This window comes from Eptesicus fuscus, chromosome 19 (assembly GCF_027574615.1).
Source record: "Eptesicus fuscus isolate TK198812 chromosome 19, DD_ASM_mEF_20220401, whole genome shotgun sequence".
Lineage (NCBI taxonomy): Eukaryota > Metazoa > Chordata > Mammalia > Chiroptera > Vespertilionidae > Eptesicus > Eptesicus fuscus.
The window spans coordinates 52,635,330-52,652,029 of NC_072491.1; the positions used below are offsets into that span (position 1 = coordinate 52,635,330).

General features: G+C 52.5%; 1 protein-coding gene and 1 pseudogene across 2 annotated transcripts in view; both read right to left on the reverse strand.

Moving 5' to 3' along the window:
* Positions 1 to 450: 450 nt before the first annotated feature.
* LOC129147203 (28S ribosomal protein S15, mitochondrial-like) lies at positions 451 to 5,090 on the reverse strand (annotated as a pseudogene).
* The window catches only part of CPNE3 (copine 3), a 41,600-nt gene continuing 28,830 nt past the window's right edge, over positions 3,931 to 16,700 (reverse strand). For both annotated transcript variants that reach the window (XM_054708297.1, XM_008160366.3), the window contains 5 exons: positions 13,436 to 13,490; positions 13,311 to 13,362; positions 10,577 to 10,710; positions 8,880 to 9,116; positions 3,931 to 6,484 (listed from right to left, as the gene is read on the reverse strand). In XM_054708297.1, the coding sequence (XP_054564272.1) occupies positions 6,371 to 6,484; positions 8,880 to 9,116; positions 10,577 to 10,710; positions 13,311 to 13,362; positions 13,436 to 13,490 (592 nt within the window). In that variant the 3' untranslated portion in view covers positions 3,931 to 6,370. The remainder of the gene's footprint in view (positions 6,485 to 8,879; positions 9,117 to 10,576; positions 10,711 to 13,310; positions 13,363 to 13,435; positions 13,491 to 16,700) is intronic.

Below are 16,700 nucleotides of genomic sequence, written 5' to 3' on the forward strand. Positions count from 1 at the left end.
TGGAAGATCTATACAGTGAAGTCAGGAGGTGTTAAAGTCCCCAACTGTGACTATTGTTCTCTCTCTCTCTCTCTCTCTCTCTCTCTCTCTCTCTCTCTGTAATGTCTCAATGACATTGTAGTTGGTTTTATGGATGTTTAATTCTGTATGCCTCGGTTTCACATATATATATATGATGGCCTTCATTTTGAAGTCTATTTTGTCAAATATGAGTATTGCTATTCCAGCTTATTTTTCTTTTCCATTTGCATGGGAAATGTTTTCCAGCTCTTCATTCTTATGCTGTGTCATTTGTTCTGAGGTGGGTCTCTTGTAGACAGCATATAGTTGGGTCATATTGATAGGTACTTATTTATTGCCATTTTAATTCTGTATGCCTAGGTTTCTCTCTATTTCTTCTTCTCATTACAGCAGTCCCTTTACCATTTTTATTTTTAACTTGAACAAAATTTATTGGTTTTCTTTGATTGCCTCTGGTTCAGCTTTGGAAGAGCTTATTGGGTTCATCTGGTGTTGTTTCTGGGCTGCTGCTGTTTTTAAGGCCCTTTTTTGCTCCTTTAATTTTTGAGCCTCCTGGTAAACCTGAATGCACAAAGCCTTCTTGGTCACCCAGCGGTAGTGGACTTTTCAGTAGTATAGAGGGGGGAAGATGGACTCAATTCCCAGGTCCTTGCACGTCTTCTCAATAACATTGTAGTTAGTTTTATGGATGTTTTTGAGCATGTTTTGCTTCTGGTCAATGCTCATCATCAGATAGCACTTGAGAGCTTTGTCCTTTCTATGTTTCTGTCTGTGTTCTTCATAATTGTGGATCTTGACAATCAAGGCAACAATTCAAGCCTCGAGGGAGCTGATGTCCTCAGGGTTTGCCACAACCTTGTTCATAAATTGTTCTTTCTTGATTTTTAGCTTCTCCTTCTGAATCCCCATTTCCAAACACAAGAGTCTTTTCACGACATCATCAACTTTCTCAATTTTGGGGACGTTATGGTAATCTTTGAGGAGCATGGATGGGGCAGGTCATCTTCTTGGCTGGGCCAGACTGGTTTCTGGACAGCATATCCATGGATGGCTGGGAGGAGACTCTCCTCAACTGTGTCCTCCACCTCTGCTGAACCCGTTTTCTGCTCCCTTTACTATTTCTTGTAATGCTGGCTTGGTGGTGATGAACTCTTTAGCCTTTTTTTTTTTTTCCTGGGAAGCTCTTTATTTCACCATTTTGAGTGATAGCCTTGCTGGATATAGTAATCTTGGTTTCAGATCCTTGCTTTCCATTACTGTAGAATTTCTGATAAGAAATCAGGTGTCAGCCTTATGGGAGTTCCATTGTAGGTAACAGTTTACTTTTCTCTTGATGCCTTTAAGATTCTCTTTGTCTTTAATTTTTGGCATTTTAATTATGATGTCTGTGCATGGGGCTGTTTGGGTTCTTCTTGCTTGGGACTCTGTGCCTCCTGAACTTGTGTGTCTTTTTCCTTCACCAAGTTAGGGAAGTTTTCTGCCATTATTTCTTCAAACACATTCTCTATCCCTTTCTCCCTTTCTACCTCTTTTGGTTCACCTACTATTCAAACATTTTTACATTTAATGTTGTCACACAGCTCCCTTAAGCTGTCCTCCTGTTTTTTAATTGTTTTTTCTTTTCAGTTCTGATTGATTTTTTTCTACCCTGTCTTCTAATTCACTGATTTAATCCTTAGCTTCCCCTAATCTGCTGTGTATTCCTTCCAATGTGTTCTTTATTTGTGCTATGTCATTCTTTATTTTTCTTTTCTTAGTTACTATATATCTTCTCATGCTGTTGAGCATCTTTACCATCATTATTCTCAACTCTAAGTCAGGTGAATTTCTTATCTGTTTCATTCATCTCTTCTTCTGTAGAATTCTCTTGTTCTTTCATTTTGGGGGTCGTTTCTTTTCTTTTGGCTGCCTGTTTGGGTTTGTGACTATGTATTAGGTAGATCTGCTATGCTGCTCAATCTCTAGTGCAATACAGTGTCAAACACTGTTTCTAATTAGATCAGGCAAAGACTCAAAGCCTCCAGAGACCACCTCTGTCTGCAGATTGATTGGATTCAGTCTAGAATAGCCCTCAGACAATTGTCCACAAGTGTTGTGAGAGTTTTTCCAATAGGGTGGGTCAACTGTCTTCCCCCAGGCACCACTTAGTTAGCAAATGCCTACATGAGAAAAATGACCTTTATAGTATAAGGGAATGACTCAGCACAGGAAAATGAAGGTGTCTGCCTTCTTTGTTCTAACCCCAGCACCCCTAATCTTGGCTTCTTCTCACACAGCTCCAGTCCACTTTGCCTCCCTCTCCCGGAGCACAGGTGGGTTGCTGCATAGGGAATTTTGTGCACTGGCTCTTTAAGTGTGTGCCTGCATTTCTAGCCATCTCTCCCTGGCAGGCAGCAACCTTGCCACTTTTCACAGCCAGTTCTGGTGCTCTCAGTTCTGTGATATCTAGTCACAGCTGAGATATCTCTCCAGAACTTCAGTTGCTGTCTGTGGGAACCTGGTGAGCCCTTTCATGCCTCCACCCCTACCAGTCTCTGTGCAGTCTCCACTTTCAGTCCTTGGTTATCAGGGTTCATTCCAGCAAGTCTTCAGTTGATTTTTCAGGAAGTTTTTCTGTATTTTAGTTGTAATACCAGTTTCGTCCTGTGAGTGTGTCCATGCAGCATCCACTTACTCTGCCACCATTTTTTAATCTCCCCGGGTGTTCCTCATAAAGGGCCAGCACATGAACTGAACTTACAAGGTAGCACCTTCTCTGAGTTCCAGCACCAGGGTGAGGCTCTTGGGTACCCAGACACATAAGGGGAACTGGATGGTGTCCCATCAGGGCAGGAACTTGGGGGTGGCTTTCTTACAGACAAAGGTGCTCACAGAGATCATTGTTTCTGTGCTGGGACTTCCTGAGGTAAAATTTTAAACATGGGGCTGTGACACTCACTAGGACCTGCAGGAGTGAGGGACTGGGGCTGCCAAGTGACGCAAACAATCTGCAGGAGGGGCCAGGAGTATGCCAGTATGCCAGGCACCTCCCCTCAGAGCAAAGAAGCCACGTAGCTGGAGCTGCAGGGCCAGCCGGAGAAGGCAGAAGTCTGGAGGAGGAGAATGTCACATGGAAAAGATGGCAGCATTCGTGGATTGAAGGTGCTGGTGGACAACGATTGGTGACTGGCGGGAGCTGTCGAGAACTAGAGGGAGTAAGCTGGAATATGGAATATGAGTTGTTAGTGGGAGACGGGGAACTTGAAGTTGAGATTCAAGGGGCATGTTAGGGATAACGTGGAGGTCCAGGGCATGACCTCGGGTGGGCTGAGGAGAGGTGAGGAACAAGATGATCACCAGGAGGAATCGAGTGTGCATGATCTGATGATAGAGTCAAAGCTGGAGGTTCTCAGAGGCAAATGCCACTTCGAAGAGAAGGGGGCACTTACAGCCTCCATGCCCAGTGGAGGTAGTAAGTGCATTCAGTGGCATCCATGACCCTTAGCCCAAGTCTGGGCTCCCTTTTGAGTCCCAGAGGGCCCAAGATGTGACCCCACCACCCTAATAAGATGTGAGCAGTGCCTGGCTGGTGTGGCTCAGTGGTTGAGCTGGTGTGGCTCAGTGGTATGAACCAGAAGGTCACTGGTTTGATTTAGGTCAGGGCACATGTGCAGCTTGATCCCCAGTAGGGGTGTGTAGGAGGCAGCCAATCGATGACTCTCTCTCATCGATATTTCTCTCTCTCTTCCTCTCTGAAATCAATAAAAATATATTTTTAAAAAAGAAAAGAAAAAGGACATGAGCAGTAAACTGATAACCCTTCCCTTACTGCACCAATTTGAACGCAGTCAATTTCTTTTAAATTAACAAACCCCACAAAATAACATCCCCAAACTCTTTTATTCCACAAAATATGGAGCACAGGCCATCTAATAGACTACATTCATTTTATTTCAAACTTTTCTACTGGTTTTGATAACATTTAGAGAATAAGAACAAAAACAAGGCACTGTTGTAGCACATTGAAAAATAACTTTATCCAAAGGGCATTCATGTGGAAGATATACTCAACATTAGTTCATATATTCCTAGCTTACACATTTGTTGTAAGGATGACACCCAAAAGGCACAAGAGTTCTCGCAGTCACAGCCAGACTTCTTGGATTAAATTCTCCACGTGATTATCAGCTGCATGCAGGGGAGACGGATGAAGACGGGTTGCCAGGAAACACAGCGGGTGAAGAGGTGTGACCATTGACTCAGTTACAGTGTCTCTAAATGCACTTTGAGAACTAGTGGCACTGGAATGAATGGTGGCACAATGGGCAAAAGCAGCATCCTATATAATAAAAGCCTAATATGTAAATCGACTGAATGGCAGAATAACCGGTTGCTATGATGCCCACTGACCACCATGGGGCAGACACTGAATGCAGGAGCTACCCCCAGCCCGCAGACCCCTGGCCAGCCAAGGCGGGTGCCAGTGGGGGCCCCCAGATCACCCTGCTGTTTGGCCCACAGATAGGCCCTGATCGCCAGCTAAGCCTAGGGACTCTACCCATACATGAATTTTGTGCATCGGGCCTCTAGTTTAATATAAAACAAGTCACACGCGATGAGGTGACATGTAGGAATTGTAAGGACTTTATAAAGTAATTTAGAAATTGTAACAGCTTTTATTCAAAACTGCAAAATGTATCCATTACCCTAATTTGCTGGAATCATAGTTCTTATCAGAAACAGCATCTAGTGATGAACCTGGTCAAGAATGAATAATAAAAATCTAATTTTAAAAGGAAACATTCTGTTTAAAACCAGAATATGAAATTGTGAGCCCCAAGGCAGCTGGCCATGGTGTGAGGATTGTGATCAGCGTGGAACCAATAAGCCCCCATGCTGGTGACCCCAGCGCCCCCTGCAGGTGGTGCTGGTGCTGCAGGAGAAACTTAAGGGTCCGGGAGTTAAGAGGGGCCATGTGGGTTTAAAAGGAAACAAAGCCAGCAACATCTCTGTGCTGTTTCCAAGCACACGGAGCTGCAACCAGAACACGGACAGGGCTGCTCCTGGCTGGGGGTCATGTCCTCCAACATGTCTGAGAACCGGGACACGCGCTGAACTGTCAACACAGCCGGCCTCCCGAGGATTGTGATCCACACATAGTTTTAATGTTGAAGTTAAAGACGATTGCGATCTAAGGGCACGTGCGATCCTGGGCACACAGGTCCCTGGAATGCTGCCAAACCTATTCTGATGGGACCATGTTTGCTAAGCAATATGTCCTAAAGGGTAAAAATCAGGGGGAAATTCTACTCTTTAAAAAGCACATATGAAATACCTTAATCAATAAAGAAATTAAAGATTGAAAAAAAATTAAAAAATAAAACGGGATGGGTTGAGGACCAATGTGGGGAAAAAAAAAAAGCATGTAAAGTCCACCATATCCAAAGGCAGAGCTAGATTTTTTTTTTTTAAGTTACAACAGGTTTTATGCTTAATACAGTACATCCTGGGCTTAGTACATAGCACATTATTAATGAGAAATGTGATTTTGATTATCATGAGTTTAAAAATCAGACTAAAAATGTTACTCAAAAAAAAAGGAAAAATGTCTAAGTGAATACGTACAAATCAGCATAAGGGGCCTCAGCAAGCAAGGTCTGACACCGTCCCTCCCGATGGCGCCGCGGCCCATCCGCACGCGGAATGGAGTGCTGGTTTGGTCCCACGGCTCCCAACAGAGCAGCTCAGTGCTTCCCCTCCCAGGAAAACGCTCCAACAACGGGGAATACAGGACAAGCCGTGGCGCACACACGCAGACCTGGGCTCGCGGACAGTGTCCGCAGGCAGAGCGGTCTGGGCGGTGACACGCACAGCTGCTGGCGCGAGGCTCAGGCCACCGGCTGTGCCAGAGGGAGGGTGTGCGGCCTGTTGCTCAGCGCCTGCAGCAGGCCCGGCGGAATGCGCCGAGATTAGCCCCGAGAAGCACTGAACCGTTACAGGAACAGCTCAGTGTCATCTGCTCTGAGGAGCCTTGTCACTGAGGTGGGGCTTGCTGCACAGAAACCTGGAATCACACCGCCCAACAGGCTCCATTCCTCCTACTGGGAACCACCGGAAACGGCAGCTCCTCCTATGAAAGTACAGTCACAACAACAAACCACGTTCCTCGGGAGTGTCTCCTCCAGACAGCCTCACTGCAGCCCCTGGGTCAGAAGCAACCACTGTATTGATTGGTAAAGATTAACTTAGCACTTTTCCTCCAGAAAGTATAAAAAACGCTTTAAGTAGAAAGAACCCATAGAGAACTAGGTTACAGCATGAATGCCGGGTGACAGTAAGCGCCGGGCTGGTCACGGTCGGGAGGCAGCCTTCACTTGGTGGTGGCAGGGTTCTGGGGGGGAAGCAGCTTGTAGGTGTTGAAGTAGCCCACCACCTGCTGGGGGATCTCGGCCAGGACACACTGGGCCAGCGCCTCCTTGGGAGCCTAGAGAACACAACCAGTGACTTCATGAGCAACCACATTTTCACTGCCCTCCCCACCTTAGTTAATCCTCATCCAAGGATATCTTTCCCATTGATTTTTAGAGTGGAAAGGAGGGAAAGAGGGGGAGAGAGAGAGAAACATCGATATGAGAGAGACACATTGATTGGTTGCCTCCTGCATGCACCCCAACCAGGGCCAGGGATCAAACCTGCAACCCAAGTATGTGCCCTTGACAGGGAATTGAACCCAAGACTCTTTGGTGCACGGGCGACACTAACCACTGAGTGACTCCAGCCAGGGCTTAGCTATCCTATCCAATAAAAGAGTAATATGCAAATTGACCATCACTCCAAGAAACAAGATGGCCGCCCCCATGTGGTCAAAGATGGCTGCCCCCATATGGACACAAGATGGCCACCACAAGATGGCCAGCAGGGGAGGGCAGTTGGGAGGGATCAGGCCTGCAGGGGAGGGCAGTTTGGGGAGACCAGACCAGCAGAGGAGGGCTGTTGGGGGTGATCAGGTCGGCAGATGAGGGCTGTTGGGGGAGACCAGGCCAGCAGGGAGGGCACTTAGGGGTGACTGGGCCAGCAGGGGAGGGCAGTTAGGAGTGACCAGGATGGCAGGGGAGGGCAGTTAAGGGCAATCAGGCCAGCCGGGGAGCAGTTAGGCATCGATCAGGCTGGCAGGGGAGTGGTTAGGGGTGATCAGGCTGGCAGGCAGAAGCGGTTAGGGGCAATCAGGCAGATGCAGGCGAGCGGCTGGGAGCCAGCAGTCCTGAATTGTGAGAGGGATGTCCAACTGCCCAGTGGGATCGGGCCTAAACGGGCAGTCGGACATCCCTCAAGGGGTCCCAGATTAGAGAGGGTGCAGGCTGGGCTGAGGGACAACCCCCGCCCCTGTGCACGAATTTTGTGCACTGGGCCTCTAATCCTTTGATAAAGATCAGGATTCCGCACAGTCCCACCCCTGTGCCTGCATCCAGTCTAGGGTCAGTCTGACAGCAGGGGATGAGCTGAGGGTGCTGACCCCTGCCTGGCAGGCAATGACTCTTGTTGTCCTTAACTTTCAATGCTGGTCTTTTATTCACTCATTATTCATTTTTTTTTGGCTTCTTATTTAGAAGTAATTATAGATTCACAGGAAGTTGCAAAAATAACAGACGTCCTATGTACACTTCACCCAGTTCCCTCCAAAGGTAATGGCTCCTTAACAGCGGGACAATATCAAAACCAGGACAGCGACACCATTCAGTGCACAGCTCTTACTGAGTCTCCAGTGTCACGTGCGCGCGCACGTGTATGTGTGTGTGTGTGTGTGTGTGTGTGTGTGTGTCTCCGTGTTTGTGTGCACGCGCGCATGCACACAGCTCTGTGTGATCACAATCAAGATACACAGCTGTCTCATCACCACAAAGACCCCCATGGGCTGCTCCTTAACCGCACACCGGCCAGGTCCTGCCCCTGTTGCTGGGCAGGGGATGGCACAGCCACTCGGGGAAGTTCACAGGCTTTTGCTAACTGAACACGCAGCTGCACTTCTGTGTACTTCCCCCAACACACATTCACACGAGCCTGTGCGTGATGTTAACAGCGGCTGGTGTGCACCAGGCACAACTGGAAGCAGCTGCAGTTGCCCTCAAACCACGTGCCTACAGCACGGAGCCCCGCTCAGCGGCACGGAGCCCCTCTTAGCAGCACAGAGACCCACTCAGCAGCACAGAGACCAGCTCAGCGGCATGAAGACCGGCCCAGCGGCACAGAGCCCCGCTCAGCGGCACAGAGACCCGCTCAGCATGGAGCCCCGCTCAGCAGCACTGAGACCCGCTCAGCACAGAGACCCGCTCAGCGGCTCAGAGCCCCTCTCAGCAGCACGGAGCCCCTCTCAGCAGCACGGAGCCCCGATGAGCGGCACGAAGCCTGTGAGGAATCATGGAGAAAAGGCCAGCCCCAAAGGCTCCTGCTGTGAGATTCTGTTTATATAAGTTTGAAAATAATAAGATCAAGAAGTGGAGACCAAACTAATGGCTGCCAGGGATGAGGAGGGATGAAGGTGGGAAGGGACGGGGTGGCTGTGACGGGTGCCACTGGGCGTGCCTGTGGGAGGGACCAGGCTGGTAGCAATGTGCCACTTTATGAGATGCTACCACCATTGGAGGAAACTGGCAGTCTCCCGAGAGACTCGGCAAACCAGCCTCTAGGCAGTCAATTCCTCACACACGGTGTGGAAACTGGTTGTCGGGCAGGGAAAGGTGAGCTATCCTTGACAGTCACTCACTGGTTTAACTGGCCACACACTGCGGGAGGCACGCAGGCCCAAGCCTGAAGCAAACCCACCCACCGGCCAGCACCCACCCCACCCCCGGGCCGAACGGGCGAGGCGCAGCGGTACTCACGTTCTGGAACTGTCTGAAAGGCACGAACTGCACGATGTCTCTATTGGCCACCTCACCCGACGGGGAGCGCAGGGCCCCGCTGTCGCTGTCCAGGAACTCCATGGCACTGAAGTCGGCGCCGCCCACTCCGACGATGATGATGGACATAGGCAGCTTGGCGGCATTGACGATGGCCTGCCTGGTCTCGTCCAGGTCTGTGATCACGCCGTCGGTGATGATCAGGAGCACAAAATATTGCTGCCAAAGAGAAAGCACGGCCCGTGAGCAGCTCGAGCTCTGGTGACACAGGCAGCGCCGACACCTGCAGCTCGAGGACCACCTGCTACAAGAGCCTGACATCTGGGATGACAGGGAGTTCACACGGAAACACTGCACGTCCATTAAAGGGTGACGGCACGAAACAGGCCGGCCGAAGTCCGCGGGAGCAAGGCGTGGAAACGCCTATGGGTAAATGCCCAGCAGGTGCAGGCGTGAGCACTTCATTTAACTGAAGTGGCCAAGGGAGCGAGTGCCACTCCGGCGGGAGAGGGAGGACTGTCTATAAACTAAAGAACACGCTGACGTGGACGTGGTGGGGTCTCTCAGCGGAAGAGGGAGGACTGTCTATAAACTAAAGAACACGCTGACGTGGACGTGGTGGGGTCTCTCAGCGGAAGAGGGGGGACGTCTATAAACTAAAGAACACGCTGACGTGGACGTGGTGGGGTCTCTCAGCGGAAGAGGGGGGACTGTCTATAAACTAAAGAACACGCTGACGTGGACGTGGTGGGGTTCTCTCAGCGGAAGAGGGAGGACTGTCTATAAGCTAAAGAACACGCTGACGTGGACGTGGTGGGGTTCTCTCAGCGGAAGAGGGGGGACTGTCTATAAGCTAAAGAACACGCTGACGTGAACATGGTGGGGTTCTCTCAGCGGAAGAGGGAGGACTGTCTATAAACTAAAGAACACGCTGACGTGGACGTGGTGGGGTCTCTCAGCGGAAGAGGGGGGACTGTCTATAAAATAAAGAACACGCTGACGTGGACGTGGTGGGGTCTCTCAGCGGAAGAGGGGGGACTGTCTATAAGCTAAAGAACACGCTGACGTGGACGTGGTGGGGTCTCTCAGCGGAAGAGGGGGGACGTCTATAAGCTAAAGAATACGCTGACGTGGACGTGGTGGGGTCTCTCAGCGGAAGAGGGGGGACTGCCTATAAGCTAAAGAACACGCTGACGTGAACATGGTGGGGTTCTCTCAGCGGAAGAGGGGGGACGTCTATAAGCTAAAGAACACGCTGACGTGGACGTGGTGGGCTTCTCTCCGTACGGTTATCTGATCAATCGCCAGCGAGTGGCGATGTCACATAAAGCATCATCTGGGTCCTTCGCGTCTAGACTGGGAGTCGGATTTGTAACAGCAGCTCAGGTGCTGAGTGTCCACGCGGCCCAGCCCCGGGCACGTGACGTGAATCCCCGTTCACTCTTCCCTCACCACGTGCGTCCTCGTCCCGCCTCACCCCGAGAGGCAGCACCCAGTGGCAGGTCTCAGAGACAAGACTTGCGGGTGGGCAGCTTTGTTCCTGCCTGTTTCCAAGGATCACTAGCTGCCGCCCCCACCGAGGGCGACGGTGCCTCTGCCTTGGCACCTCAATGGTCACGGCACAGACAGTGGCCCAGAACAGGCGGGCCCGCACCTCAGTTCCGGGGACGGACACTTACAGAAGCCGTCTGCTGCTGTGTGGCTGCAGCAGCAAACCTGGCCACGTGGTTGATGATCGGGGAGAAATTCGTCGGTCCGTAGAGCTTTATCTGAGGCAGGCAGGCCCGATAGGCCTCCACGATGCCCTGGATCCCTGGACAGAAAGAGCAGCATGGGGAGTTCTTGGGCGCAACGCCACGCCCAGCACTCCCCCGCCGACGTGGTCGCACACGCGACACAGTACTTCAGACAGCAGGTCTATACCCAGACTCCTCTGAGCTATGAGGTGGGCACGTTCCAGTCACACGCACGTGAAATAGTCTATTCTTGTATTAGCGCTTATTCCTGTGCCATTTTCCGTACGAACCGCTCTAAACCCACTCTCGCCCACCCCGTGCAGCACACACCTCCACACCAAGTCCCATACCCTCCCGACCCAGAACACGTGTTTTCAGCTGAGCGAGTTACTCACGAGTCCACAGGACTGTTAGGGCGCTTAGCTTTGCTGCTAGGGACGAGACTCAGGGAAAAGGACCGGGACAGAGGCTGAGCCGTCACTCGGCATTTCGAGGTGAGGAGGCAGCGCTGGGAATTCTCAGGTGGGTCAGACGGAAAGCGCCTGCACAGGTGGCCAGAGGCGCACAAGCGGGCCGCGGCTCGGTGCCGCTGGTGCTCCCGTCCAGGGTCTCCTCGCTGACTCAGCAGCGGGTCTCAACCCCGCGCTGCAAGAATTGCCAACACGTGCAGAACCCGTTCCGTTGGGGCGCTGACCCTTTTCCTTAGGTTGTCAAATAAAAATAGGACAAGAGCCGTCTGGTGTAAATGACTCAAAATATACCTTTTTTGAAAAAGTGTATTTTCTGGTAGGCTGCAGAACTTTCGGAACTAGTTTACATGTGCCACGAGGAAGGCTGGACATGGGTGATGTGGAGGCTAAACACGCTGGGCAGCTGCAGAGCCCACAGCCACTCCCGGGCCAGGGTCGTGCCGCGCGCAGGTCATGGGCGGTCCTGGGCACTGGGACTGGCAGGCCTGCCCCCCAACCCGCAGCCTCGGGGCAGCACACCTGGGCAGCTGCACCCCTGCAGGGCCCCAGGTGGAGGAGAAACAGCAGGCTGAGCGCGGGGACCTGGGCGAGTCGCTGAGACCTGAGGCCTGATGCGGCGGCAGCCTGGGACAGCCGCGCGGCCCGGCCACGGCACCGCTGATGCACGCCAGGGCCCCGCACACACCCGCTCCACCTGCCCGGCGTCGAGTCAGACGCTCGAAGAGACAGGAATTCTCTAGAAACTCCCACAACACTTGCTGCAATCATCGAGGAATCAGCCTCAGGAGGTGGTCAGTGTAAAACCCAAACAGGTTTCTGGCTTTAAAATGCCCAGCAGAACAGCGAGCCACGGAAGAGAAGCGGGACGTGGTTTAAGGCTTCAGAGCCTAGCCGCCCGTCACGGCAGGTCCCCATGAACGCCCGAGGCCTTGGCACTCGGGAAGGAATGGCCTCGTCAGCACGCGAGAACAAACACTCGCGAAGGGTGTTTAACGTGCGAAGGTGAGGCTGGCCCCAGCGGCCAGTCACCCACCAGGAACGAAGATCACACCGACACAGGCAGCAGCAGGGGCTGTGCCAAATGCGAGCCCGCGACCGCCGCAGCGCCTCCTTCCAGTCCTCCCTCTCGCTTGCTCGCAGTCCAAGGCGCACAGCAGTCAGTCACACGTCCTCCCCAATACTGCCCGCAGCCCCTCCGCCGACACGGAGCGACGCGAGGCCTCCCTGTGCCTCTGGGACGCGAGACGGGCCATTTCCGGGCACGGACACCCAGTGACCGGGCAGGACCCGCGGGGACAGGCTGTCTCTCCCGCACGGCGTCTGCCTCGTTGAAACCCACGGGCTGTCTGTGCCGGACGGAGACCTGACGCAGAGCGGCCGCCCCGACGGCAGCCCAGAGGGGCTCCTGGTGCTCGGAGTGAGCGAACGGAACGAGTGCCCACGTGAGCCATCGCCCTCAGCTCCCGAAATCCTTCCGTTCCCACTTCCTCACAAGCATGGAACACGCCCCGCCGTGCACACAGGCCCTGGGTCGGTGGGAAACGTGTCGGGAGGAGGCGGCGCCCTGGCAGCTCCCCCAGCACCACTCCACGGCCCCCCTCCGTGGGGACCAGAGGACGGGCTTTCCTGTCGGAACCCACACCCGTCGTCGCTGCAGAAAGTCAGCTCGCTGTCCAGTCTCTGCCTCTGCCCCACCCCCTTCCCCCCAAACGTACACCGTTTTCTGGGGGACTTTCTGGGGGACGGGGCATGTCAGGTGAGTTCTCAGGGGTGGCGGGGAAGCACCTGGCTACGGGACGCCCCCGGGAAGCGCGAACCACACGGTGGCCTCCGCGGAGGGAAGCCGCCCAGAGCCGCCCGCCCCGCACTGCGGAGACCACCTGCGTCCACGCTCCGGTGCGGGCCACCTCCCTGCACAGCGCCCGCTCCTCCGAGGGCTTCAGAGGCCGCGGACTGACTGCTCATTTCACAGAGGGTTTATTCTAAAATCAACTTGTGCGTGGAAGGACTATGGCCCTATACCTGTTCTGTTGATCCTTTAAGGCAGGAGCGCGTGGCGGGCTCTTCCCCGCAGTGAGGGCCCCCCCCCCGAGCAGGGCAGCTCCTGCCTCCTGAGACAGGACGAGCTGGTCAGAGGCCGGCCGGGGGGCGTGGGGAGTCCCCAGCACAGGGGAGAGGCGGGCACAGTGCACGGGCATCCCACTCACCTTGGCAGTAGGGGTTGGATGGATTGAAGTTCATGGGGAACTCGTGCGACACCTGCAGAGGAAAGGGGGGGATGAGCTGGGGCCCCGCCCCCAGGAGGCAAGGCTGGGGGGCGGGTCCCTCTCACCTGCCACTGAGGCGGGATCTGAGCTCCAAACCCAAACGCAGGGAACATCTTATCCCTACAAGGAAATGTGAAAAGAGATCGTTTTTCCAACACAGAGCTTATCTTTACTCATAATAAAGCCAATATAAGCTTAGTTTTTAAAATGTTTAAATCTTTAAAAAAGATAAAAGATTACTCATAATTACCAGAGGAAAAAAATGTTAATATGGCAATTCTCCTAAATAGTTTTATGTGCTTTGAGGGAGAAAAATGTCTTTCCACGTATATTTATAAAAATGGAGTTTATATTCCTATTTCTAACATTCTTTCCTACTTATATACTGTATATTCCATCGAGTAAATACGATAGCTAGATCCACAAAGCCCTAAAAACCACAACTCTTTTCATTGTTTTTTTTTTTTTTTTCTTTTCATTGTTTATGGCAAACTCATTTGGCAGTCAAACTTGCTCAACTGACATGAGGTTACTTACCGCCACATAATATGAATATTCATACACTGGCCACAGAAACGTGGTACAAATGCCACATAAAAACTCTCATTTCCCATCAGGACATTCTCCGCAAACCCCCGAATGAGCATGCCAATTTCCCATCAGGACATTCTCCGCGAACCCCCGAATGAGCATGCCAATTTCCCATCAGGACATTCTCCGCGAACCCCCGAATGAGCATGCCATTTCCCATCAGGACATTCTCCGCGAACCCCCGAATGAACATGCCATTTCCCATCAGGACATTCTCCGCGAACCCCCGAATGAACATGCCAATTTCCCATCAGGACATTCTCCGCGAACCCCCGAATGAACATGCCATTTCCCATCAGGACATTCTCCGCGAACCCCCGAATGATCATGCCATTTCCCATCAGGACATCCTCCTCCATGGGCACTCATAGCAGCTCTGGCACTGAGGACAGAGCCTGTGTCACACATGCCAAACCCTTCTCCCTGCTTACAACCTGTCTTTAACTTTGTCTACTGTATCTTTTACAGTTTTTAATATTAATTAATGTGAATAAAAGTTATTTCACGATTTCTGCTTCCTCGCTGTCAGACTGTCAACAATCCGCACCTATTTCTGTGGAACGTTCAGGGGGGTGTGACCGAAACGTCTAGTCCATCCGGAAATATTCTGGAGCTGATGGAAGAAGCCGCTGGTCCCCACGGGGGTGCCCTCAGCCTGAGCCCCACAGCTCCACCTGCTCCTCAGCCAGGCAGTGGGAACAGAAGCCACTTGCACTCGGAGGGCCGCACACACCCCGGTGCCCTCCATGTCCGCTGCCAACACTGCCCGGCCCAGGGTGGTGCTGCCCGGCTCGGGGGGGGGGGGCACTGCCCGGCCCAGGGTGGTGCTGCCCGGCCCAGGGTGGTTCTGCCCGGCCCAGGGTGGTGCTGCGTGGCTCGGGGGGGGGGGGGGGCGGGGGCGCTGCCCAGCCCAGGGGGGCACTGTGGGCTGAGGTGCCTGTCTGTCTGAGACACGTGCCCCCCACGAGCGCCACAGGGAGCAGACCTCCCCTTGGCCCAAACCCCTTGGTGTGGGGTCCGTTTCTCCGCGGGTCTGTAATTACAGAGAGCGGGCCTCACTGAACTCAGGCCCGGGTGAGCACCCTGCCCCAGGCGGAGCGCCGGGCCGTGAATGCTCCCGTCTGCGAGGACGGCTCCCGCTCCTTCCTCGGAAGAACTCCCGGCCATTCTCTCACCTTTCCTTCCGGGACATTTTAAGAATTACTTTGTCAGGATTCTGTTGAATTTTTTATTAAAATGAACTAATTTAGGAAGACATTTTTATATCTTAAATCATTGTGACATCTGTCTATCTAGAATCGTGGCATATTTCTCCATTTAAATAAATTTCCCTCTTTGTCCCTCAGTACAATTTTGTAGTTTTCCCTCAGTGACGATCCTAGACCTTAACTTCATTCTTACTTTTTATTACCTTCTGAATTGTGGTCTTGTATCCACAGCTTCTTGAGTGAGTTACTGCTGGTTAGTGCGAGATCGCTGATTTTTATTTTATGTTGTATCTCACACTTCCTGAAGTCTCCCTCCCTCCTGTGGACTCTCAGGTGTGAACGCGTCCTCCAAGTCTGCCGGAGGGGCCAGGGGCCAGAGGGGCCAGAGGAGCCAGAGGGGACATAGGACAGAGGAGCCAGAGGGGACAGAGGGGACAGAGGACAGAGGGAACAGAGGGGACAGAGGGGACAGGGGCTGGAGGGGCCGACTGAGGTGCTGAGAGTGGCCTCTGTGAGGCGTGCTGCCCATTCCGCCCTGCGCTCTGAGCCAACTCTGGTGAGTTAAGCTTCCTAAAAGGCACCTTCAATGCAGACTTTTCAGAGAGTCAACATATAATTTTTAACGCTTTTTTCTGAATTTGTGCCTATAATCTTGGTCGCATTACTAATGTCCTAACAATATTTCTCTTCCATGGGGGTCAGTGCTGGCCAAGCTCTGCCTCAGTTTTGTTGAACTCACAAAGGATCACCCCTCCCTCTAACTCAGCAACAGGGCGGCTTTGGCAGGACTTCCCGGGGGCCCTGTGTCAGGAAGGAGCTCATCCGCTTTCGCTCAGCGCAGAGCAGGGCTCCCGAGGCCTCAGCGCAGGCGACAGCCCCTCCATCCCGCGGCCCCGGCAGATGAGCGTCCTGTAGGAAGTGCCTTAGAGCATCCACATGGCACAGCTGGACCCCTATTACTACGACGTCCCTGTTTCCCCTCCCGTCCTTTAGTTTTATTCTATTGCATACAGCTCGCTTATAGCAGTTCTTGTCCTACCTAATAAAGAGTAATATGCAAATTGACCCTCACTCCACTACACCCACCAGCCACGCCCACCAGCCAATCAGAGTGAGTATGCAAATAAACCCAATCAAGATGGCTACATCCACAGAGAGCAGGAGGGAGGCTTGGGTTTCCCAGGCAACGGAAGAAGCCAAGCTTTCCGCCAGCCCTTGCCAGCCTAAGCCTCCACTCAAGGCTACAAAGTTTCAATTATAGAAGGTAAACAAATCCAAACAGAAATGGTGGCAGCCACAGAGTTGGAAAGAGCAGGAGGCTAGGGTTGCCCCTGGCAATAGAAGAAGCAAAGCTTTCTGCACACCCTGGCCGGCCCTGGCCTCCGCTTAAGGCTACAAAGTTTCAATTATAGAAGGATAATAAACCCCAACAGAAATGGCTGCTGGCCACGGAGCAAGCAGGAGGCTTGGCTCCGCTCCAGGCTACCAAGTTTCAATTGTAGAAGGTAAATAAATCCTAGATACCAGGGCC